The sequence below is a fragment of the Mus musculus genome, chromosome 1 (genome assembly GCF_000001635.26).
Source record: "Mus musculus strain C57BL/6J chromosome 1, GRCm38.p6 C57BL/6J".
Lineage (NCBI taxonomy): Eukaryota > Metazoa > Chordata > Mammalia > Rodentia > Muridae > Mus > Mus musculus.
In genome coordinates, this window is record NC_000067.6 from 74,409,384 (window position 1) to 74,432,836 (window position 23,453).

The window sequence follows — 23,453 nt, forward strand, 5'->3', positions numbered from 1 at the left end:
GCTTGCCACAACTTCCTAAGATCTCCCAGGTGGTGGCTGCCTCTTCCAGACAGGTAAGGCAATTGGGTGGGGACACATGGTGACCACAGGTGGTTGGAGGGGACAGGGTCCTTGCTTCTCTCTGGCAGCCTGTGCTTTCTGTAGCACCTTGGTATAAGTTTGGGGGTGAGGTAAGGTGCTCTGAAACTCTGAAAGAAGCAAGAAGCCAGCAGGCTGTCTTGGGCCTTCAATGAAGGAAGTTCACAGACCCCCTTTCCTGTAAGTCACCTTCGCTTCATCTGTGTAGATTCCCTGGGACCAAGGTGGCTCCTGGGACTCAGATTTCTACAATTAAAATCAGGACAGTCCTGAGACTTGGACTCCGTGCCTGTATTTACTACTTCTCTCTGGCTGCTCATTTCTGTGTTCATGTCTTACACATCTGAAATGGTTTCTTTGTGTCACCATTCCCCTGACACTCCTGGGAGGTCGTATCCTTGGCACATGTATCCTGGGATGTAAGCTGCAGCCACCAGGAGAGAGGGGGAGAGTCAGGAGCTGTGTCCTAGGCCCTATTAGGCCTGGACATCACCCCTTTCCTAGAAATGGCCCCTCCATTTTTCGGTTACCATGATCTATTTTATATCAGAGTGGGCAGTGAAAGCCAAACCTGCCCAGAAGTTTGGGACTCACTCAGACCAAGGTTATCTGCTCAGAAATCCCCCTGTCACTTGAGGTTGGGAGAATCTGCCTCTGGGGGCTTCCAGGTCTTGGTTAGCAGGAGGGTATCCTTTGTATAGGGCATGACCTAGTCTATGGTGTTACTACATTCCTGTCCAGTTAAAAGCTGGAACTAAAACCCACGGCAGCGCCCAGGATTCTCTACAGTTGTACCCCAAGAACAACAAGACAGTAGATATGCAAGGATAGGTAGCTGGGGAGAAGAAGAACTTAAACCCCCCCAAAGGCCCACAGGTTCCGTTCCCTAGTTCACAATGCCAGTATGAGTGCTAGCTACTATGGGCTGTGAGTTGGTAGCTACAAGCATGAGTGATGTTCATGTGTGTAGTGTGTATAATCTGAGCACTTGGGAGGCTGAAGCAGGAGGATTGCTATATGTTTGAGGCCAGCCTGAGCTATAGAGCGAGACTTTGTCTTTAAGAAAAAAATGAAAGCCCAGCAGTGGTGGCACACGCCTTTAATCCCAGCACTTGGGAGGCAGAAGCAGGCAGATTTCTGAGTTCAAGGCCAGCCTGGTCTATAGAGTGAGTTCCAGGACAGCCAGGGCTACACAGAGAAACCCTGTTTTGAAAAACCAGAAAAACAAAACAAAACAAAACAAAACAAAACCCAAACCCAAACCCAAACCTCTCATCTCTCATCTCTCTAGGCTGTGTCTGTCTAGGTGGTAGAGTTTGGGGACTTCAGACTTATATATAAATAGGCCTTTTTATCACTGGTCAGAGACGAGAAAGGTTTCAGTCTGGGACACAGTGGGACCCTGAGAAAGTACTCCTTGCCAGCCCAAAAATTCTGGGAAGGCTTCCTGGAGGAAGTGTGTCCCGATTGAGTCTGGAAGAATATGAAGGAAGTGGGAAAGCCAAGGCAGAAGCAGCCTGGGTGTAAAGGCAGCAGTCAGACTACTGTTCTAGAAGGCAGAAGAGAGGGTTGGAAGAATGTTGGTGGACAGACAGTTGGAACAGAAGGACAGGAGGGGGAGGCATCCAAGATTCTGAACATGTAGCTGACTTTTGGTTCTCTGGGTGACAAGTGTCCCCCAGGGATAGGGCTGTAGAAAGGGGACCAGGGGTGAGCCAATGAGTTCAAGTTGAGGGACACATCCAGCCCAGGGTCCTTGCTGGCAAGCTAAAGAATGAGAGCCCTCTAACCCTCCCTGAAGTTTAGGGGAGACAGGAGAGCTGAGGAGATCCTTCTAGGGTGAAGGAGAGGTATCTGCTCTGACCAACATGGCTAGGAGCAGAAGCAGTTGGACCAGTTACCCCTCAGAACCAGCCATCCCCTCTTGGCTCTAAGGAGGCTGGGCCCCTTTCTGTTTAAGAATCTTACTTTTCTTCAGAGAGAGGCAGCAAGCCTTTGTCCCCTCCCTGTTGGTCAATAAACACCCCTGTGTGTAACATTAGTTTATTTTACTGTCAGTTTGCTCCAGGACAGTCCATCTGGTAGACCTCTGCTCCTAACTCACCAAGGTATGGCCCACATTCCTCACCCAGAAGAGTGCAGAAGAGAGCCTTAGAGAAAGGGTAACAGTAACAAAGATGGCCAGAATAAAACAAAAACTACTATCCTTTGTACCCAAATTGGTTTTGCTGAACCAGGAGGGGGTGTGTGAGTGTATGTGTGTGTGTGTGTGTGTGTGTGTGTGTGTGTGTGTGTGTGTGTGTGTGTGTCTTGGGGGACTTTTCATGCTAAAGAATATCTGATATTGGCGCCCATGCCAACAGGGGTATTGGGGAGAGTCAGGCTTCTGCAAACACAGTAAGCTGCCCAAGATGGATTGGTGGCCTGAATCACCAAGGGGCAGGCTGATCAGAGTGGACAGAACATCACAAGATAAGCCACCCTGTGGGGCTCAGAAGAGGGAGTTTACAAGAGGTAAAGGCCAAGCCATTTATTATCCAAGACATGACTCAAAATCAAAGTGCAAGGAGAGATTAGCTGGAGAGATGGGGCTGTCAGTGTGGGACACCTGACCTTGCACTTATTAGTCACTAGGCCAAGGAGCAGTCACAGAGGGTGACTGGGTCCTACTCAGCTTGGAGCAGGCACGTGGAGAATGGGTGACCTCCATCCTGATGGAGAGGGCTGAGCACCACCAGGTACAAGTGTTCCCTGTGTCTCATGCCAGGATTCCTGGCCAGTTTTCAAAGGACTAAGGACTCATCTCTGGTGGAAACAAAGTATCCAAGCCCTAAGCCCCATTTTGGTCTAATTAAATCAGAACCCCTGGGGATGCAGGCTCTGAGCAGCAGGAGCTTTTTAAAAAGCTCCCAGGTGATTCTGATCAGCAGCTGGAACAAACACAGCTACAGGTTCAAACAGAAAGAGGCAAAGCTAGGGAAAGCTTGGGATGGGGAGCCTTCTTCCAGGCCAGTAGATGGAGGCTGGTTAGCAGTGGTGGCAGCTTCTCTCTGCCTGTCATATAGCTATCCATCCACTCATCCATCCATACACCCACCCATCCATTTATGCACCCATCCTTCCATCCATCCATCTATCCAGCTACCCACCCACGCATCCATCCAAACCTTCCTTTTCTCCTTCTTTCTTTCTTTTTTCCTTCACTCATTCATTTATCCAACAGAGAACTGGTATTGTACTAAATGTGGGAGATTTAATTAATTTTTAGAAGCTCTGTTGATTGACTGATTGTGCATGTATGTGGACAGGTACATACCACAGCACACGTGTGGCAATCGGAGAAAGGTTTTGGGTGTTGTTTTCTCTTCCCACCGTGTGGGTTCTGGGGATTGAACTCAAATTATCGGGCTGGTGGCAAGTGTCTTTACCACCGAGCCATTTTGCTGACACATCATTATTATTAGAAAGCATCTTATGTAGTCCAGGCTGGCCTCAAGCTTGCTATGTCGCCACGGATGACCTTTAACTCCTGCTCTTCCAGCCTCCACCCGAGTGCTAGGTTTACAGGTGTTCAACACCACACCCAATTTAATGCTCAGGATTTTGTACTGAGCAGGCAGAAATCTGGGCAACAGCTGGGCATGGTGGTGAATGCCTTTAATCCCAGCACTCTGTGGGGGGGGGGGGGGAGGCGGATCCCTGAGTTGGAGGCCAGTTTGGTCTACAGAGTTTCAGGATACCTGGGGCTATACAGGGAAACCCTATCCCAAACAAACAAACAAACAAACAAAAAATATTCTGTGCAATAATCACAGAGATTAGAGGATATTAGTAGGGTAGTAGGGCTGGTGAGGGAGAGTCATGCTTTCTTTTGTATTATAATAGTAAAGTACTCACAAGATGCATTATCTATCTATCTATCTATCTATCTATCTATCTATCTATCTATCTATCTATCTACCTACCTACCTACCTATCCATCCATCCATCTATCGTATAGCCCAGGCTGCTTTGACTCTGAATGCTCCTATTTCTGGGTCAACTCTTCACCCCTAGTGTTGGGTTTACCAACACCCAGACATTTATTTTATTTTGTTTTATTTTATTAATCTAGGAGCTCAGGGTGGGACTCAGGGTCTTGTGCATGCTAAGCAAGCTCTCTGCCACAGAGCTGCAGCTCCAGTCCCCATTTTGTTCAGGTGACTCTGTGACAGTTGTCATATTCGCAGCGCTATGTAGCTCTCTCCACCTCCCAGTTCCAGCACTTTCTGGTCATCCCAGTGGGCGGGCAACTCTGTGCTCACCAGTGCCCTGTTCCCTGTCTTCAGACCTACATATTTGCCTGTCTGAACAGTTCATGTAAATGGGATGCGTTCCTGTGTATTCTTTTATGGCTGGCCCCTTTATCTTAGCACAGTTTGTGTTGGGCCATGTGTCACTGCTATACTCTATCTTATCATCATCTTATGGCTTAATAGTGTTCCTTTGTGTGGATAAACCACTTTCTGTTTCATTTACTGATGGAAATTTGTGGCCCCACCCCCACCCTTTTTTTTTTTATTTGAGACAAGGTCTTTCTGTGTAATCTTGCAATCTTGGCTGTCCTGAGCTCACTCTGTAGACCAGGCTGTGAGGCTGTCCTTCCACTTTTGACACTCCTGTGAACAGAGTAGCCATGAACTTCAAAGACAATTTTCTGTTTTGGTTTGTTTTTTACATTTGTGTGTGTATGCGTGTATATGTGCATGTTTGTGTCTTCAGGTGCTCACATGTGTGTACCTGTGTGTGGGACAGAGAACAAACCGATGTGCCATTCCTCAGATACTACGCATCTTGTTAATATGTATGTATTATGTATGTTTATTTAGTGTGCCCAAGTATGCAGGTATTTTGTTGGAGTTTTCACCTTCCCTTGTGGGCTCTCCGCATTAAACTCAGCTCCTCGGGCTAGTGAGCAATGCCTTCACTCGATGAGCCATCTCGCTGCCCCTGCTGCCACCTCCTCCTTATTTCCCAGATGGGACTACGCACTGCACTGGCCTAAAGCTCACCAAGTCATCCAGAGTGGCTAGCCAGGGAGACTCAGGGATATGCTGGCCTCTGCCTCCACAGTGCTAGAATTACAGGCATACATCACTGCTGGAAGATTTTTAACCTGAATCCTGAGGATAGAGCAGGCACTCTACCAATGGAGGGTTCTTTTTGTGTTTGGTTTGGTTTCCTCTGCATAAGATCAGGCAGTCTGAAATAGTGTAGCCTGGGCTACATAACATCTTGTCTCAAAAAGCCTATAGAGGTAGGGAGGTCGAGGCTAAAGAAGAGCCTTAAGCCGGCTGTGATAGCACACAGGATAGCCTGCACTATATAGCAAGACCTTGTTTCAAAAACATGGAGGGAGGGGTATGTTTTAAGTGCTGGGCTGTGTAACAGGCACTAAGGGAGCCAATGTAGACATTTGACTAAGAAAGGATCATCATCAAAGCCGGGTGGGCAGGGTAGAGGTTGGACTACAGTGGTCAAGACCCCCATAGGAAGCCAGTTTCCCTTCTTCCTCTGGGCCTCAAGCCTGGCTCGACGGCCACTGCTCTCACATGCCTTCTCCTCTAGGCTCGTCCACCATGACTAAACTGAATGCCCAAGTCAAAGGCTCTCTCAACATCACCACTCCCGGGATACAGATATGGAGGATCGAGGTGAGTTCTGTCTGGAGGGGAGCCCTGGGATTCAGGAAGGTGCAGGCAGCCTAGTATCTGACTCCTCCAGCTCTGCCCTATACTCTGAAGAGAGCTGCTGATGCTCCTGCAGCCAGCTCCACCCATGCCCCACCCATGCTCCTCCCTATGCTCCACCCATGCTCCTCCCTATGCCCCACCCATGCTCCTCCCTATGCCCCACCCACGCTCCTCCCTATGCCCCACCCACGCTCCTCCCTATGCTCCACCCATGCTCCTCCCTATGTTCCACCCACGCTCCTCCCTATGCTCCACCCATGCTCCTCCCTCACCTCTCTTCTCCACTAGCCTACCTCTACATCCTCATCCCCATCCCAGCTGGTCCTGTCTTCCTCTTCTGTCTCCTCTCTAGCTCCTGCCACTTTTCCTCCCCCTGCCCCTTTCCCTACCTTTCGATTCTTCGGTATTTTGTGATGCCGGGGATGGAACCCAGGGCCATGCCCAGTAAGGACTCTAAACTGCAGCCAAACCTTGCTGGACCCTGTCCCCTCAGCTTCCATTTTGCTATGCATCCCTGGTCAGCTTCAGTACCTGGTGGTCCCGGTAGCTCCTGTGACCTCTTTCTGACCTGAATCAGTTCTTTCCTCCTTCGGAAACCCGATAGTATCCTGTTCCTGGGAGTCCACTGTACTGGTCCCAAACAGTGCAGCTAGTGATCAGCGCAGCCTTGAATGGCTAGACCCTAGCAAGTCCTGTTACTTCTGTCCCCTGGGTAGCTGGGACTACAGGTTTGCCATCTTGTCCTCTGTGACCTCTCTCTCTCTCCCCTCAGGCTATGCAGATGGTACCTGTTCCTTCCAGCACCTTTGGAAGCTTCTTCGATGGTGACTGCTATGTAGTCCTGGCTGTAAGTGGATCAGGCCAGGACAGGGCTGAACAGAAAGCAAAGCCTGCTGGGTATTAGGGAGGAAGCTAGAGGCTGGGGGCAGTGCTGAGGGATGGTCTAGCTTCATTAGTCAGTGTTTGCAAGAGTGACCAGGACTACAGCTGTGGGGCTCCATGGGGCTTAGAAATGTTTGTAAAAGTCCTTTCTAGCTCAAGAGCTAAAAACTCATTCAGCCTAGGGGAATCTTCTGAGTTGGCCTACCTTGCATCATCATCATCAATATTATTATTAATTATTTGTGTGTGTGTATGTGTGCATGTGTGTGTCATGCACACACCATGGAGACAGTGTGGAGTTCAGAGGACAACTTGGGGGGCGGGGCGTCTTGTGCATCTCAGGGATTGAACTCATCACCAGTTGCCATGGCAGCCCTCTTACCTACTGAGCCATTTTGCTAGCCCTGACCCCCCTCTAAAGCCCACAATCATCTTCATATCCCTTCCTGATGTTTACCCACTTACACTGCTAGAGATGTTTGTGTTTTTCTTATGTTGATTTGCTTCCGATTTGCTTTTTTTTTTTTTTTGGTTTTTCGAGACAGGGTTTCTCTGTATAGCCCTGGCTGTCCTGGCACTCACTTTGTAGACCAAGCTGGTCTCGAACTCAGAAATCTGCCTGCCTCTGCCTCCCGAGTGCTGGGATTAAAGGCATGCGCCACCACGCCCGGCTCCGATTTGCTTTTGAAGTGTTTCTAATTACACTCCTTCATTTTATGAGTCTTCGAGTGCCTGTGTGTGTGTCTCAGATTGAAAACAGCTATGATGTATGTACACAATAATTGTGTGTGCAGGAGGTATTTGTGTATACAGGATATCAAAATCAATAGCCAGGTGTGGTGGCGCACGCCTTTGATCCCAGCACTTGGGAGGCAGAGACAGGTGAATTTCTGAGTTCAAGGCCAACCTGGTCTACAGAGTGAGTTCCAGGACAGCCAGGGCTATACAGAGAAACCCTGTCTCGAAAAAAAATGAAAACAAACAAACAAACAAACAAATCAATAACTGTATAAAAATATTTGAAAAAATTGCATCTCGGGGGCTGGAGAGATGGCTCCTCAGTTAGGAGTGCATACTGATCTGAGTTCAGTTCCCAGCCCAGCACCCATGTCGGTTGGCTCACAATTGCCTGTAACTCCACCTTCAGGGGAGCTGAGATGCCATATATATATATATATATATATATATATATATATATATATATATATATATATATATACACACACATATATATGTATGTATATATGTATATATATACACATATATATACACACAAATACACACACACATATATATATACAAAATTAAATAATTGAACCTATATAGATTTTTTTCTTGTCATATAGCACCTATTTTGACAGAACCTGCCTCCTATTAGGTATTATGAATCATCTAGAGGTGATGTAAAGTCTAAGAGAGATCTGGGTTGTCACTCAAATGGTAGAGTGCTGATCTTGTATCCAGGGGACCCCAAGTTCCATCCCTAGCCCTACGAGTGGGTGCATCAGCATACCAGCCTGTAATCCCAGTCCTGTTGAGGGAGAAAAAGAAAGCCAGTGGGAAGCCATCTTGCATCCCAGAGTGTTCCTGCCCAATGTGAGCTATATGAGGCCCTGTATCAAAAATAAAATAAAATAAAATAAAATAAAATAAAATAAAATAAAATAACAGGAGCAACAAAGTTAGTTCTTGATCCAGGGACTCCTCAGCAAGTGTAAGTGCCTGACAAGCTGGGTTCAAAGCCTCAAGTACAGAAGAAAGAACAACTTGCCAAAGTTGCCCTCTGACCTCCACACACACACCAGGCCATGCCTATACCCGCACTTAAACACACTTAGCATATCCGTGTGCACACACATGTACATATATACACATAATTTTTTAAGCATAAGGGAGGATTTTTCAGATTGTATACAAACATCACGTACCATTTTACAGAAGGGACTCCAACATGGGGTGGTCCTCTCTCTCATGGACATTGAGGGATGATTGCAATACATTCGTTTGCTGATACAGTCACCTTACTGGCCTCTGATCCACACGCATCACTCCATGTGCGTTATTTTTGAGATAAGAACAAGGTCCATAATGGGGAAAGCCACCTACTCTTCTCCATTGGTAAAGTGAGCCGGACCACAATTCGGGGCTCAACAGCAGACCAGAGACCTTCCTTGCTGCAGGCTCACCTGCGGCCCAGGGTTCAAGTGTGTGGCAGATCCGACAGAATGGGATAGGGGCCTATGGGAGACCCAGGTCTCACTACACAGATGCCTCCCACCCCCAGATCCACAAGACCAGCAGCACTCTCTCCTATGATATCCACTACTGGATTGGCCAGGACTCGTCCCAGGATGAGCAGGGGGCAGCTGCCATCTACACCACACAGATGGATGACTACCTGAAGGGCCGGGCTGTCCAGCACCGCGAGGTTCAAGGCAACGAGAGCGAGACTTTCCGGAGCTACTTCAAGCAAGGCCTTGTGTAGGGCGGGGGACAACTGGGACTGGGGAGGACACCAAGACTGGTCATCTGAGGTGGGGACTGGAACTGGGGGCTGGGCTGAAGAGACAGGGACATTAAGGCCTGAAGTGTGAGAGACTCTGGTAGGTGGGAGGTGAGCTGGCCAGACTTTCAGAAGGAAGTCTGAGGCTCTGGGGGCTCTGGGGAGCGCACATGCCTTTTGTTAATTTTTCTCCACCTTTCCATCCCTCACCCTTATCGCTGCTGTTACTCTGACCGTGGCCCCGTTCCTCTGAGTCTACTTTGGCTGGACTTACCCCTTGGCCCCTTCTGTGACTATGGCGCGTGAATTCTGTACCTTAGCTCTTGTCTACAGGGACCGCTCAGGGCCTGATGTTCTCAGGCTATTAAAGCAAGCCACGCCCACTCAGGCTAACTGGCAGGTGGCTGTTCCCTCTTCTCTCTCCAATCAGGCCTTTCACAGTGCAAAGACCTACTTTTTCTAGACAAGTCTGAAGCTGGCTCTCCTCATGGAAACCCCAGCTCCACCACCGCAGTTTCATTTAACGTGTAGGATGGAAGCTCTCCAATCACCGATATCCCTACCTCCCCTTTCTGTGTTGTTCTCTTCTACCAGCGGTTACAGTCCAAGGTTACTCTCTGGTAGTCGAGTGGCATCTCTCCCTTCTTCCGCCTCAGCGCCTGGTCACCAGAGCCTGGCGTTATGCCCACTTTCTCCTCTCCAAATTACCATGATTATCTTGGCAGACCGCTCTGCAGGGCCAGGAACTAGGGCAAGGGATAGGAAGACATACAATGCAGGGTCAGGTGCAACAATATGCTACCCGCCAGCCAAGCCCTTGTAGGACACTGATGGTGACTTTAAGCTTAATGTTTGGAACTTCCTTTGCCCACTCAGGCTAACTGGCAGGTGGCTGTCCCAGTTGGGACCTCAGAGGGCCCAAGGAAGCTCAGGACCTTGGCACAACTCTCCCACCCAGCGCCCTTAAGTCAGCTTTCCTTTCTTTCCCAGGATCCGGAAAGGGGGAGTGGCTTCCGGCATGAAGCACGTAGAAACAAACTCCTGTGATGTCCAGCGACTGTTGCACGTCAAGGGCAAGAGGAATGTGCTGGCTGGAGAGGTGAGTTGGCGGGGCTGGGACGCGGGCTAAGAACTGAGCCTGAGGGGGCAGAAGGAAGGGAGGGTGGCTGGAGATGAGGCTGATGGGGGAGGCTCTGAACTTCCCTGTACCCTCTAGGTGGAAATGTCCTGGAAGAGTTTCAACAGAGGGGATGTCTTCCTGCTGGACCTTGGGAAGCTTATTATCCAGTGGAATGGGCCAGAGAGTAACCGCATGGAGAGACTTCGGGTAACCCCATCAGGGCACCTCATTTCTGCAATTCAACATGCCTCATCGGCTTCACTCGTCTCAGTGTCACCTACCCTAGTCAACCTCAACCCCACAGCCCCGCAACTACCCCACCCCACAGGCTTCTCTCTGGCACTTCTGGGGACAGGACAGTGTGTGAAAGTAGACCTAAGTCTCTATGTACATGAAGAGGCATACTGCTTGTGTGTACTTGTGGCTAACCCTTACGGTAGAATATGTCTCCGTAGTATGGCAAGCCCCATTCTCAGCCTTGGGTATTCAGGAGGATGAGGTGGGCAGAGCTTTGCCCTGGCTCTACCCAGAAGCCGGCCGACTGGTCAAAAAAACGTAAGGGAAAGGATGAATCAGAGAACTGGAGAAGTTCGGTACTAGGCATACAGGGAGACTTTGGGGATCAGATGGAGGTGAGGCAAAGGCCCTGGGGCAGGAAAGTAGCTGGTATTGCCCAGTAGGAAGATGCTGAGCAGGTAGCAGGTCTCATCGGCAGGATGTGCGCCCAACAGGTTGTGAGTTAGGTCCTTACTGGGTACACCCAGCTAATGAAGCTTATCTGATCTCTAAGTGGAAATGGGCTGCGAAGGGGACCAGGTGGAATCCCAGCTTAACTATGTATGGGGTGAAGATGCAAAGCCTTATGCTTGAGAACAGTAGGGAAGAGTAGCGGCCCAGTTCCTGAGATGGGGAGAACCTCTAGGGGGGAAACAGAGGGCACTTTTGACTATCTGAAGAGGCTCTGTCCTACGATGAGAGCCGAGAGCTAGGCTGGAGACAGAAGCACACAGCTGTTGCTGTCCACAGGGCCCAGGGACTCCAGATGGCTCACGAAGGGAGTGGTCTTGGGCTGAAAAAGTGAACCACAGTGTGTGTACACATGAAAGCTGTCACTCTCCGGACTATGTGTGCAGATACATGCCTGTGTGAACTTTCATGGAACCGAACTATGTGTGTGTCTAAGTATTTGTGTATAGATATGTTCATGTGAATTTGCATCTGCACCGTGAGCATGTGTACCTTGGGCAGACTAAGTAGAGTACTATGACCTTTGAGGTTCAGCTCTTGTACAGAAGGGAAGCCATAAATTCCCAACAATGTCAAAACTACAGGCACAGCTAGACCATCGCAAACACACCTCCGCCCCCAACCATCACCTACGAGGAGATCTACCTCCCCATAGCTTCCAACCGTTGCCTCACACACCTGAAAAGCCTTGTTTCCACCTCTTGTAGATCTGCACAATGGGGTGGAGTTTGCCCAGCAAAGTTCAGGGTGGTGAACACTGCTACCCTGTCTGCCAACCTTCATGGGTCATCTGTGCCCTCTCTACAGGGCATGGCCTTGGCCAAAGAGATCCGAGACCAGGAACGGGGTGGACGTACCTACGTAGGTGTGGTGGACGGGGAGAAGGAAGGGGACTCCCCACAGCTGATGGCAATTATGAACCACGTGCTGGGCCCACGCAAAGAACTGAAGGCTGCTATTTCTGACTCAGTGGTGGAGCCGGCCGCTAAGGCTGCACTCAAGCTGTACCAGTGAGTTCTGGCTTGAGGCCTTCCTGGGTGTTGGTGACTTCCTGGGTTAGGGTACTCTGCCAGCAGCACCTCCTATCCCTATCCCTGCCTTCCTGTGTTCTGCAGTGTGTCTGACTCCGAAGGAAAACTGGTGGTTAGAGAAGTTGCTACTCGGCCACTCACACAAGACCTGCTCAAGCATGAGGTGAGAGGATCTGGAAGACCTCAAGCAAGGGGCATCTATAAGATGCTAAAGCAGACTTAGTGGGGGAAACTGGCACAGCCTAGCCCCACCCCCACCCCAGCACCACAGGCTAATTTTTTTTTTTCTCTATTGGCTCCAGGACTGTTACATCCTGGACCAGGGAGGCCTGAAGATCTTTGTGTGGAAGGGAAAAAATGCCAACGCTCAGGAGAGGAGCGGAGCCATGAGCCAGGCCTTGGTAAGGAAGGGGTCAGGCACAGCAGTTCTCCACCTTCCTAATGCTGCGGCACTTCCATACAGTTCATCTTGTGGTGACCCCCAGTCATAACATTATTTTCATTGCTACTTCATAACTATAATTTTGTTACTGTCATGAATCGTAATATAGATATCTAATATGCGGGATATCTGATATGTGACCCCAACAGGGTTGTGACCCTCAGGTTGAGAACAGCTGATCTAGCAGCAGCAGCAGCAGCAGAAAGGGATTCAGGGAGTTGGAGAGATGGCTCAGAGGTTAAGAGCACTGACTGCTCTTCCAAAGGTCCTGAGTTCAACTCCCAGCAACCACATGGTGCCTCAAAACCATTTGTAATGGGATCTAATGCCCTCTGCTGGTGTGTCTGAAGACAGTGACAGTGTACTCATATAAACATTAAAAAAAAAAAAAAAAGGGAGGGAGGGAGGAAGGAAGGCAGGCAGGCATTCAGGCCATAGCACCAGGAAGAGTCTAAGGACTATCTATTCTGGGAGGTCAGGGCTAGGGGCAAATGGACACAGTTGCTGGGGGCTGAGGAACATAGTGTCACCAGCTTCCTGGCTCTCAGCATGTGAGTGAGCTGACAATTAGACAAACCTAGGCCTCCTCAGGATATTGGGTGTCACTCCCCCCTGCAAGAGCTTTGTTTAAGGGAATGGCTCGTCTTCCTCCAAAAAGACTGAGCAGGCTTGATGGCCAGGCCTCAGGTCTGGAGTCAGGTCAGTCAGTTGGGTTGGAATGGGTGTTAGAATCGAATTGGGGTATAGTTCAGGTAGGGGTCAGATTTGTTGGTATCAGGGTCAGCATTCAGGGTTGAGGTTGGAGTTTGAGACACTATAAGGTTTGATCTTGATTGAAGAGGGTTAGTGTGGTTAAGTTTGGGGTCCGCTTTGGGCTTGGAGCTGGGCGTGTTCAGGATTGAGGCTAAGTGGATCTGGTTGGGGTCAGGACCAGGCTTTGGCTTGCAGGGGGTATGGAGATCTAGGGACAAGAGGCAGTAGTCGCCAGTGACCCCCTCCTTTCCCCAGAACTTCATCAAAGCCAAGCAGTACCCACCGAGCACGCAGGTTGAGGTGCAGAATGACGGGGCCGAGTCCCCCATCTTCCAACAACTCTTCCAGAAGTGGACAGTGCCCAACCGGACCTCAGGCCTCGGCAAAACCCACACTGTGGGCTCTGTGGGTGAGAATCCACGCCTCCCTCCTCCCTTTCCCAATTCCGCTCTTTCATACACATCTTACCCTGGCTCTCAGCTCCCTGGTGGGTACAGAGAGCCCAGAAGACTAAAAAAGCTCCGGTTATCACAAGAAAAGGGGAGCTAAAAATGACTTGTCTGTCCTGTGGAATGGAGTTGAACCTCCCTGGAAACCGAAAACCTCAGCAGACTATTTGCTGAGGGCAAGAGGTATGCCGGATGCTGGGGGAGGGGTTCAAATGAAAGGACAGTGTGGAGCCTTCATCACGACGGGATTCCTGTCAAGCTGGGAGGCGAGGCCGGTCTTGAAATCTGAATGCTCCAGGGAGCTGGACTAAATAAAGCACTGCTCTTGACCCTCAGTTGTCCTCAGTGGCCTGAGAGCCACTAATGAGGTCTTAGGGGCATGGAGCTGTGACACATACTACTCTGTGTGTGTGACGTTAGATAGATAGCTGAACCTTGCTGGCTTTAGTCTCTTCATCTATCATGTGGGTCTACGAGTACCAGCCAGCTCTTAGGATTGTAGTGAGGATATGGGGCACCTCAGCTAGTGACAGTTGGTGTCCTCATCTCTCCAGCTAAGGTGGAACAGGTGAAGTTTGATGCTCTGACCATGCATGTACAACCTCAGGTGGCTGCCCAGCAGAAAATGGTGGATGACGGGAGTGGGGAAGTGCAGGTGAGTGAGGGACAGGGAGGACAGGTTGGTGAGAAGGGGGTGGTGGAACCCAGGCTGGACCTCATACAGGACTGATTCTGGTCCCAGGTGTGGCGCATCGAGGACTTGGAGCTGGTGCCTGTGGAGTCCAAGTGGCTGGGCCATTTCTACGGTGGTGACTGCTACCTGCTGCTCTACACCTACCTCATAGGGGAAAAGCAACACTACTTGTTATATATCTGGCAGGTGAGGTCCTGCCCACCCCACCTGCAGCACATCAGTTCAGTTCTCCTTCCCACCTGCAGCACATCTGCCCAGTTCTCCACATCCCACCTGCAGCACATCAGCTCAGTTCTCCATCCCACCTGCAGCACATCTGCCCAGTTCTCCACATCCCACCTGCAGCACACCTGCTCAGTTCTCCATCCCACCTGCAGCACACCTGCTCAGTTTTCTGCATCCCACCTGCAGCACATCTGCTCAGTTCTCCATCCCACCTGCAGCATATCTGCCCAGTTCCCCACATCCCACCTGCAGCACACCTGCTCAGTTTTCTGCATCCCACCTGCAGCACATCTGCTCAGTTCTCCATCCCACCTGCAGCACATCTGCTCAACTCTCCCCCACTCCTGTCTTCACCCATGGGTTGAATTCCCCAGTTTTTCCCATCTTGGGTTGGCTTTAGCTCTGAGATTGTTCTCTTTGGACTTCCCCATTCACAGCTCTTTCCTTTTGGTTCTGAGTCTCTTTTCTAATTCCTGTCACCTGCTCTATGTGGGGACTCTGTGTCAGATGCGTGAGTGCAGGGGAGTGAGTTATGTGGTATTTTTCTGAGGATGGAGCAGGAAGAGTATACTGCATTTGAGGTAAGCCAGGGCTGGGCTGGGAAAGGATTAGAATTGGGGCTAGGGTCCAAATCACAGTCTATTGGGGTTAGATTTTAGATGTGTTCAATATAGACTTGAAGGGAAGGGTGTATTATGGGACCAGCCATGCCAGATTTGGAGATGGCTGAGATGTAGCTCAGCTGTGGAGTGCTTGCCTAACATACACAAAGCCCTAGGTTCAGTCCTCAGCCTTGCATCTAACCTAGTGTGGTAGCAAATGCCTCCAATCCCAGCACTTAGGAGGTGGAGTAAGGAAGATCAGAAGTTCAAGGTCATTCTAGGCTATATGGAATATTCCAGGCCAGCCTACGATATGTAAGACCCAGTCTAAAAAAAAAATGATGATAATTGTGCAAGGCCTAGTATAGAGGGACACATGCCTTAGTCCAAGCACTTGAGAGGCAGAGGCAGGTTGATAAATTCCATGCTAGACTGTTGTATGTAGCAAGGGCCAGGACATGTAGGGATATACTTACTGACTCCATCTCAAAAGGAAAAACATTTTTAAAAGTGGGTGGGGGCTGGAGAGACAGCTCAGCAGGTAAAATCACTTGCTGCCAAGTCTGATGTGAGTTCCGTCCCCGGAACCCGCGTGGTCGGGGAGACCATGGCTGCAGAAAGTCTTTGACCTCGAAACTTGCACCATGGCTTGTGCATGTAAACTCTCTCTGTAGACCAGGCTGGCCTCAAACTCACAGAAATCTGCCTGCCTTTGTCTCCTGAGGGCTAGGATTAAAGGCATGTGCTACTGCCTGGCTCACACCCATACATGTAAGCGCACACATACACATTCTTAAACAAGTGTAATCGATTTAAAATTGGGGTGGGGTATTTTGGAGGCAGAGGGATAGGGTCAAACTCAGGACCCCATCCTCCCCTTCTTGCTTATTCCCAGGGCAGCCAGGCCAGCCAGGATGAAATTGCAGCCTCGGCGTATCAAGCCGTCCTGTTGGACCAGAAGTACAATGACGAGCCAGTACAGATCCGGGTCACGATGGGCAAGGAGCCGCCTCACCTCATGTCTATCTTCAAGGGCCGCATGGTGGTTTATCAGGTGCAGTTGCTGCACTGAGAGATGGCATCTGGGAGATGGGGAAGGGGTTGTATGGTGGGCATGAGGCTGGGGCCAAGCCTGTTCCTCATAGGAGAGGTCCCTTGTCATGTATAACAGAGACCAGCATGTTTGCTGTAGGGTCATAGGGAAGGAACCTTCGAAGTGTACAAATATTATTTACTCTTCTTGGTCTCTGCTCCATGAAAAAGGAGGGTTTTGAGGGGCTAGCTTTGCTGTACCTTCCCAGTGAAATGAACCAGACATCTCGCGCAGCTGTTCAAAGCAGTGATCTCTTTGTGGCAAACCTTCTAAACACACAGTCTTTTGCAACTCAGGAAGTGAAGCGAGACAGGACAGGCCATCGCTCGTTGGGAAGGGATGGTCATATGGCTCTGCCTAAGTGGTGACTTCCTGGCTTGGAGCACTGTGCAGTTAAATACCAGGGATGGAAGTTGAGTTCAATGGGAGGCAGGGGGCAGGCAGAGGACTCGTGGTGGGAAGGAATTCAGAGGACCTCTAGACATTTGGGGCAGGGGGAAACTAGCTCTCTGGAGGTAAAATGGGGGCTTACAGTGTAGGGGCACAGCTTTCCTGAGGGTTTAGAGAAGGAAAGAGAAAGAACACAAAGATAGTTGGTGCCTTCATTTCGAATTTATGGGCCCTCAAGGGCCAGCAGAGTCCTCGGACTTCACAGAAAAGCAGTGGAAAGTCACTGAGAATCTTGAGCAGCAGAGAGCCAAAATCCAAGCTGTCTTTGGGCTGGCTCTTTAGCCCTTTCCCCCTCCGGATGTTCTTCACATCACTGTGTCCCCTTCATGCTTGTCCCTGTTTTCCCACCTTCCCCTTATGCCCGCAGGGAGGCACCTCCCGAAAGAACAACTTGGAGCCTGTGCCCTCTACGAGGCTATTTCAGGTCCGAGGGACCAATGCTGATAACACCAAGGCTTTTGAGGTGACAGCCCGGGCCACGTCCCTCAACTCCAATGATGTCTTCATACTCAAGACTCCGTCCTGCTGCTACCTGTGGTGTGGGAAGGTGTGCGAGGGGCCACAGGCCTCCCATCTCCAGTGGGCCTTCTCAGTCACAGAACACATCAGGGCAAAGATAGGAGACTTATGGGTTATCAGGTCCCACTTGCAGGTCCACTGTGGTAGCCTAAGAGTCTCCCTTGCATAGCTCTGGTCTCTCTGTGCCTCTCTGATTCTCTCAGACTGCATTAAAATCAGCCTGTCCTGTTCCTTTCATATGAGGTATCCATCAGCTCCATCAGCAGGTACTCCCCTGTCTCGATTTTCTCCCTCTACCTTGCGTCTCTTGTCCCTTTTTTACTCGGGGTGGGGGGGTGGGGCTTATCATCTCTGCTAGTCTTTAGACTGTTAAGGATAGAAGAAAGTAAGAACTGTCCCTCATGGTGTGCCTGGAGTCCTGATCCCAAAGGACCCTCTCAGACCCAGGAGGTCCAGCTGAATGTAGCCGAAGGGTGAGGGGGTGGGTGGTACCAAGGATGCTCTTCCTAGCATGGCTGACCTCCTTCATTTCCCAGGGCTGCAGTGGGGATGAGAGGGAGATGGCCAAGATGGTTGCTGATACCATCTCTCGGACGGAGAAACAAGTGGTAGTAGAGGGGCAGGAGCCAGCCAACTTCTGGATGGCTCTGGGCGGGAAGGCGCCCTACGCCAACACCAAGAGGTACTATCCCAGCATCTCCTCCCCTGCCTCCCACCCATGTTCCGTGTGAGAGACCTTCTGAGAGTCTTCAGTGCTTGTGTTCCCATCCTACAGGCTGCAGGAGGAAAACCAAGTCATCACTCCTCGGCTCTTCGAGTGCTCCAACCAGACCGGACGCTTTCTGGCCACAGAGATCTTTGACTTCAATCAGGATGACCTGGAGGAGGAGGATGTGTTCCTATTGGATGTCTGGGACCAGGTAGGACAGGAGGTCCGGGGACTAACCTTCCCCACCTTGGTTCCTACCATTAAGAGATTCCAGTAGCTTTAGGGTAGGGAAATGCCAAGGTCTTGGAGGGGCGTGGGGCATTCTTCTTCTTTGTGGAGGAGGAGGGAGAAACAGAGGGACATCCCACAACTTATTTCCCACAGAAGCAGGAACATTGTCAGGCATACTGTGCTCTTGTGGCAGAGGAGTACCACATGTTCACTAGCTGTCTAAGGAGCAGCGTGTGACCAGCCTCATTTCCCAGATGTAAAGTCAAGGTCAAAACAGGCCTTGCTCAAGGTCATTAGCTGAGCAGCAACAGGTCTTTCTAGCTGGGCATCGGGGATGAGCCAAGGCAGAGCCGGAAGGCATGGAGACTGCCCAAACTGATCACCACGCAGGAAAGGACTGAGGGGCTGTGGGGCTCTCCACAGGTCTTCTTCTGGATAGGGAAACATGCCAATGAGGAAGAGAAGAAGGCTGCAGCTACAACTGTACAAGAATACCTCAAGACCCACCCTGGAAACCGAGACCTTGAGACCCCTATCATCGTGGTGAAGCAGGGACACGAGCCCCCCACCTTCACAGGCTGGTTCCTGGCTTGGGATCCCTTCAAGTGGAGTGTGAGTAGCTAGTCCAGCCAGCCCTCAAGACTCAGCACACCCTCCCTCCAGGTAGCTTCATGGCACAATCCAAAGGGAGGCCCTGGTCCAGATGCCACTAGCCTTCTTCCCCCCCCCCCTTTGGAATTTTGTAAAAATGGTTTTAGGTGCTTAAAATACAAAGTAAGGCCAGTAAGCAACCTGGGAAGGAAGAGGGAAGGGAATTAAAACAAAACTAGTGGCCAGGCATGATGGTATAAGCTTTTGGGGAGGTAGAGGCAGGAGAAGCAGAAGTTTAAGACAATCCTTGGCTACAAAATAAGTTAGGGGACAGCCTGGGCTATCTGAAACCCTGTCTTTGTTGTTGATTTTTTGACACAGGTTTCCTCTGTGTAGCCCTGGCTGTTCTGGAGTTCACTTTGTAGATTAGGCTGGCCTCGAACTCACCTCTGCCTCCAGAGTGCTGATCCGGATTAAAGGTGTATACCACCACCTCTGGAATAAGACTCTGTTATAATAACAACCCACCAATAAAACAAAATACCTAAGGTTTGTAGGCACAGTGGATGAGGCATGCCTGTGTTCCTAGAACTTGAAAACAGAGGTAGAAGGGTTTCAAGTTCGAGGCCAGCCTGAACCACATAGCATAAAAAACTAACCAAACCAAAAACCAAAAACCAAGAAACCAAAACCCAAAACCCAACCAAACAAAAACAAAGGTGTAGCCTAGTGTCACAGCACTTGCTGAGTATGAACAAAGCCCTGGTACCTCTTTCCCCTCACATACAGAAGCGAGGGGGTAATTCTAGTGCCCTGTTTTTGTGCTATGCAAAGCTGTAGGAAATTGATCAGAATTAAAATTCAAGACTCAGTTCTTTACTGTGCGTAGTTGTGTTCAGCAGCTTAAGGTTTTATCTGTGACAGCACATGCATGTGACGAATGTGTTCAAGGACAGTCCTTTCTTAGGAACGTCTTTAAGGCTACCCTGGAGAGTCCTCAGTACCAGCACACTGCCCCTCTAAAGGACAGATGAACTCTCCCTGGCTCTAAACCCAGCAAAGTGGGTCACCCACGTGCTCCCTACTGGGGGTCAGTGTGTCAGGCCTCCGGGGGCACCCGTTTCCCTGCCTCCAGCTCCCTGCCCCAGGCTTGTGGCTCTGGATGTTTGAAATTGGCAGAGCAGACGAGTTTAGGGCAGAGAACTTAATTTCCTCAAACCTGCTGCTCCCTGTCCCCTTTTCTTTACTCTTGACTCTTGTTGATAGGCTGTTTCGTCCTCAGGATGGATTAAGCAAATCTTCCTCCACCTCTCACCCTGCCGTGTTTGTGTGTGTGTGTGTGTGTGTGTGTGTGTGTGTGTGTGCATACATAGGGAGGCTCAAGGTTCATATCCCTGTGTCTGTTTTGCTCATTCTAGATTTTGACTCCTGAGGGAGGGTTGCTCTCCAATCCCAGAGCTCAGAGGTTCATGTAGTCTAGCTAGTCAGCTTGCCCTGGAATGGGGTCTCTTGTTTCCACTTCCTGAGAGGCTAAGAGGCTGTGGTTACACAAGCTGCTATAGCGAGTGGGCTTTCTGTGAGAGCTGGAGATCTGAACCCCTGTCCTCATGCGTGGGAGGCATGCACCCTTTATCCACCAAGCCTCACAGTCAACCCAGTGCTTAGCAGTCCAGATGTGTGCCGCCCCATCACCTCAAGACTCTGCTTCCTTCTCTACCTCACTCATCCCTTCAGGAAGCACAATTCACTCAGGGAGTTCTGGCGTGTCACCCTGGGTGTTAAGCTCTGGGGCTGTGTATAGAGGAGGCTCCTAAAAGTATCTCTCCCTTCCCTGTCTTCTGCTGGGGATCCCCTTAAGTGTACCCGATCCCCCAAGTTCCCCAGTATGTCAGTAATGCCCATGGCTATTTGCACAGGCCTCACAACGGGTCAGGGAGGCACATACTCTTCTCTATTGCCCTACCCAGCTGAGCAGGAGCAGAACAGTGAGCTTGCCCTGCCTTTTTCTGATGTGAGCTACTTTGGCCTTTCTCTCTCCATCTGATCTCCATCATCATTAGGACCACCTTGCTCACCTGCTCCCCTGAGCTGCCCCCTGCCCACTTCCCCACCAGTCCCAGATCAACCTTTTTCTACTACTCTTTTTTTTTTTTTTGGTTTTTTTCGAGACAGGGTTTCTCTGTGTAGCCCTGGCTGTCCTGGAACTCACTCTGTAGACCAGGCTGGCCTTGTACTCAGAAATCCTCCTGCTTCTGCCTCCCAAGTCCTGGGATTAAAGGCGCGCACCACCACTGCTCAGGTCTTTTTCTACTCTTGAAAGTAAACAGCCATTTACCTCCTCTGCTGAGATGGATTCTGATCTGTTGTGTACTTTATTTGCAGAACACCAAATCCTATGATGACCTTAAGGCAGAGCTGGGAAACTCTGGGGACTGGAGCCAGATTGCTGACGTAAGTACAGTGGCACGGCTGGCTCTGAATGGCCTGAAGGTGGTCCTGTCGGTGGGAGCTGACATGTTAGGAGACATCTGCATCTTATATGCCACCCCAATCTCTTCCCTTTTCTTGTGGAAGTCCTTGCTGTGTAGCATACAATGCCATTTCTTTTTCTTTTTTTGTTTTTTAAAGGCAGGGTTTCTCTGTGTAGCCCTGGCTGTCCTGGAACTCACTCCGTAGACCAAGCTGGCCTCAAACTCAGAAATCCACCTGCCTCTGCCTCCCAAGTGCTGGGATTAAAGGCGTGTGCCACCACTGCCCAGCTGACTCCATTTCATAGTGAAACAGATTTTTTAGCACCCATGAGGCAGCATATTAAAATGCAGATTTTTTTTCTCGGCATAGTGGTGCGTGACTATAATTGCAGAACCGAGGAGGCAGCTGAGGAGGCAGAGGCAGGATGACCAGGTAGAGACACTGAGACTCAAAACAAACAAACAAACAAACAAATCAAAGCTAGAACCAAAGTTAGCAGATGTCAAGGCTCCATTTGAGTTGGCTCTTAGGAACATGCGTGGTTTTGTTTTTTCATTGTGTGTGCTCTTTCGTGTGTGGAGGTCAGAGGCTGATATGGAATGTCTTCCCTGATTGGGCAGGGTATTTTGCAAATCCAGAGCCTTCCATTTCAGCTGGTCTAGTGGCTTGCCTGCCTCTGGGATTCCTGTCTTTGCTTCCGGGGTGTGCTATTACAGGTGGACTCGGCATGTTTTTTTGTGTGACGGGGATCTAAACTTCAGGCCTAACGCTCACACAGCAAGTATCTATCCTTTGAGCCGTCTCCTCAGCTCCAGGTTCTGCATGCTTTAAATGAAAGGCTTAGGTGGGCTGATGAACTTAAGCCATGGCCTGCTTGCCCTGGGGGAAATGGTGCCGTCTCTAAGCACAGTCATGGTGAGGAATAGTCCTCCAGGTAGGATGATTGTGACTCCTTCAGTCTCTCTGCTACTTATTGGAGATATGTTTAGCATGTAGGCTTGGGATATGAGGCTGTGAATTCAAAATTGTCCTTTGAGGTTGTCACAGGCCCGCAGAAGAAAGACAGGGCTAGCTCTTCAGAAATGCAATCAGAACCTGAGAGCAACTTCTCAAGCAGGTGAGGGTAGCCCTCCAATCGCAGCCTGAAAACACTATGGTGCTTAGCCCTTCCAGGTGGACAGTGCAGTATTTAAAAAGAAAAGCTAGTTTGAGGCCGAGTGATGAATTTATAGATGACAGTTTTACAACAGCTATAAGAGAAAGGGTCACAGATGTCTTAGATAAATTAGATGTCACATTCCAGGGGAAGCCATGGCGATGTTAGTCATTGATTAAACAGCCATCTTTTCCCAACTGACTTAGGCCAGTTGCAGGCCACTAGGCTATTAGCTTTTGGGTCCAACCCAGGAGATGGTATTCATTTTACTGTTTGTTCTACAGTGTGTGTTTGTGTGTGTAAGAGGGGAAGGGGAGAACCAGGAGGGCCCTCCTACAGAAGGTACCATAGATCACAGCGCACAGCAGCACAGGATGTTGCCACACCTCAGGGCTGCTGAAGTAACCCATGGTTGTCTTCTTTCCTAGGAGGTTATGAGCCCGAAAGTGGACGTTTTCACTGCCAATACCAGTCTGAGTTCTGGGCCCCTGCCCACCTTCCCCCTGGAGCAGCTGGTAAACAAGTCTGTAGAGGATCTCCCTGAGGGTGTGGACCCCAGCAGGAAGGAGGTGAGTCAGGGACACAAGCAGGACAAGGTCTGGTCCATGTTATTAGAAAACCTAATAACCTCAGACTGTGCCCTGCCCGCAGAGGACTGAGTGCCTGGGAGTCCTTGGTGAACCAAACACCTTCATGGGGGTCCTATATCCCTGGGAGCAGGGCATAGAAGTCCAATCACACTGCTCATTGTGTTGTGGGAGTGTGTGTGGACTCAGATTTATTTAAAATCAGTTGTCAGTAGCTGATTTTTTTAAAAATAGACATTTTATAACCTAGGCTGGCTTCAAACTTAAGAGACCCATCTGCTTCTGCCTCCCAAGTGCTGGGATAAATTTTTCTTTTTTGATTCTTAATTTTTTTAAAAGACATTTATGAGTATTTTGTCTACATGTTTGTATGTGCACCATATCCAT

At 49.9% G+C, this 23,453-nt stretch overlaps 1 protein-coding gene across 1 annotated transcript in view; it reads left to right on the forward strand.

The window, feature by feature from the left end:
• Nucleotides 1–23,453, forward strand: part of Vil1 (villin 1) — a 26,177-nt gene continuing 2,724 nt past the window's right edge. The window contains exons 1-19 of the mRNA NM_009509.2: nt 1–53; nt 5,686–5,771; nt 6,583–6,657; nt 8,977–9,173; nt 10,186–10,294; nt 10,412–10,522; nt 11,870–12,072; nt 12,178–12,256; nt 12,396–12,494; nt 13,544–13,697; nt 14,292–14,392; nt 14,480–14,617; nt 16,154–16,312; nt 17,169–17,348; nt 17,857–18,002; nt 18,096–18,240; nt 18,684–18,872; nt 21,234–21,302; nt 22,908–23,048. Coding sequence (NP_033535.2) covers nt 5,697–5,771; nt 6,583–6,657; nt 8,977–9,173; nt 10,186–10,294; nt 10,412–10,522; nt 11,870–12,072; nt 12,178–12,256; nt 12,396–12,494; nt 13,544–13,697; nt 14,292–14,392; nt 14,480–14,617; nt 16,154–16,312; nt 17,169–17,348; nt 17,857–18,002; nt 18,096–18,240; nt 18,684–18,872; nt 21,234–21,302; nt 22,908–23,048 — 2,370 coding nt within the window. The 5' untranslated portion in view covers nt 1–53; nt 5,686–5,696. The remainder of the gene's footprint in view (nt 54–5,685; nt 5,772–6,582; nt 6,658–8,976; nt 9,174–10,185; nt 10,295–10,411; nt 10,523–11,869; nt 12,073–12,177; nt 12,257–12,395; nt 12,495–13,543; nt 13,698–14,291; nt 14,393–14,479; nt 14,618–16,153; nt 16,313–17,168; nt 17,349–17,856; nt 18,003–18,095; nt 18,241–18,683; nt 18,873–21,233; nt 21,303–22,907; nt 23,049–23,453) is intronic.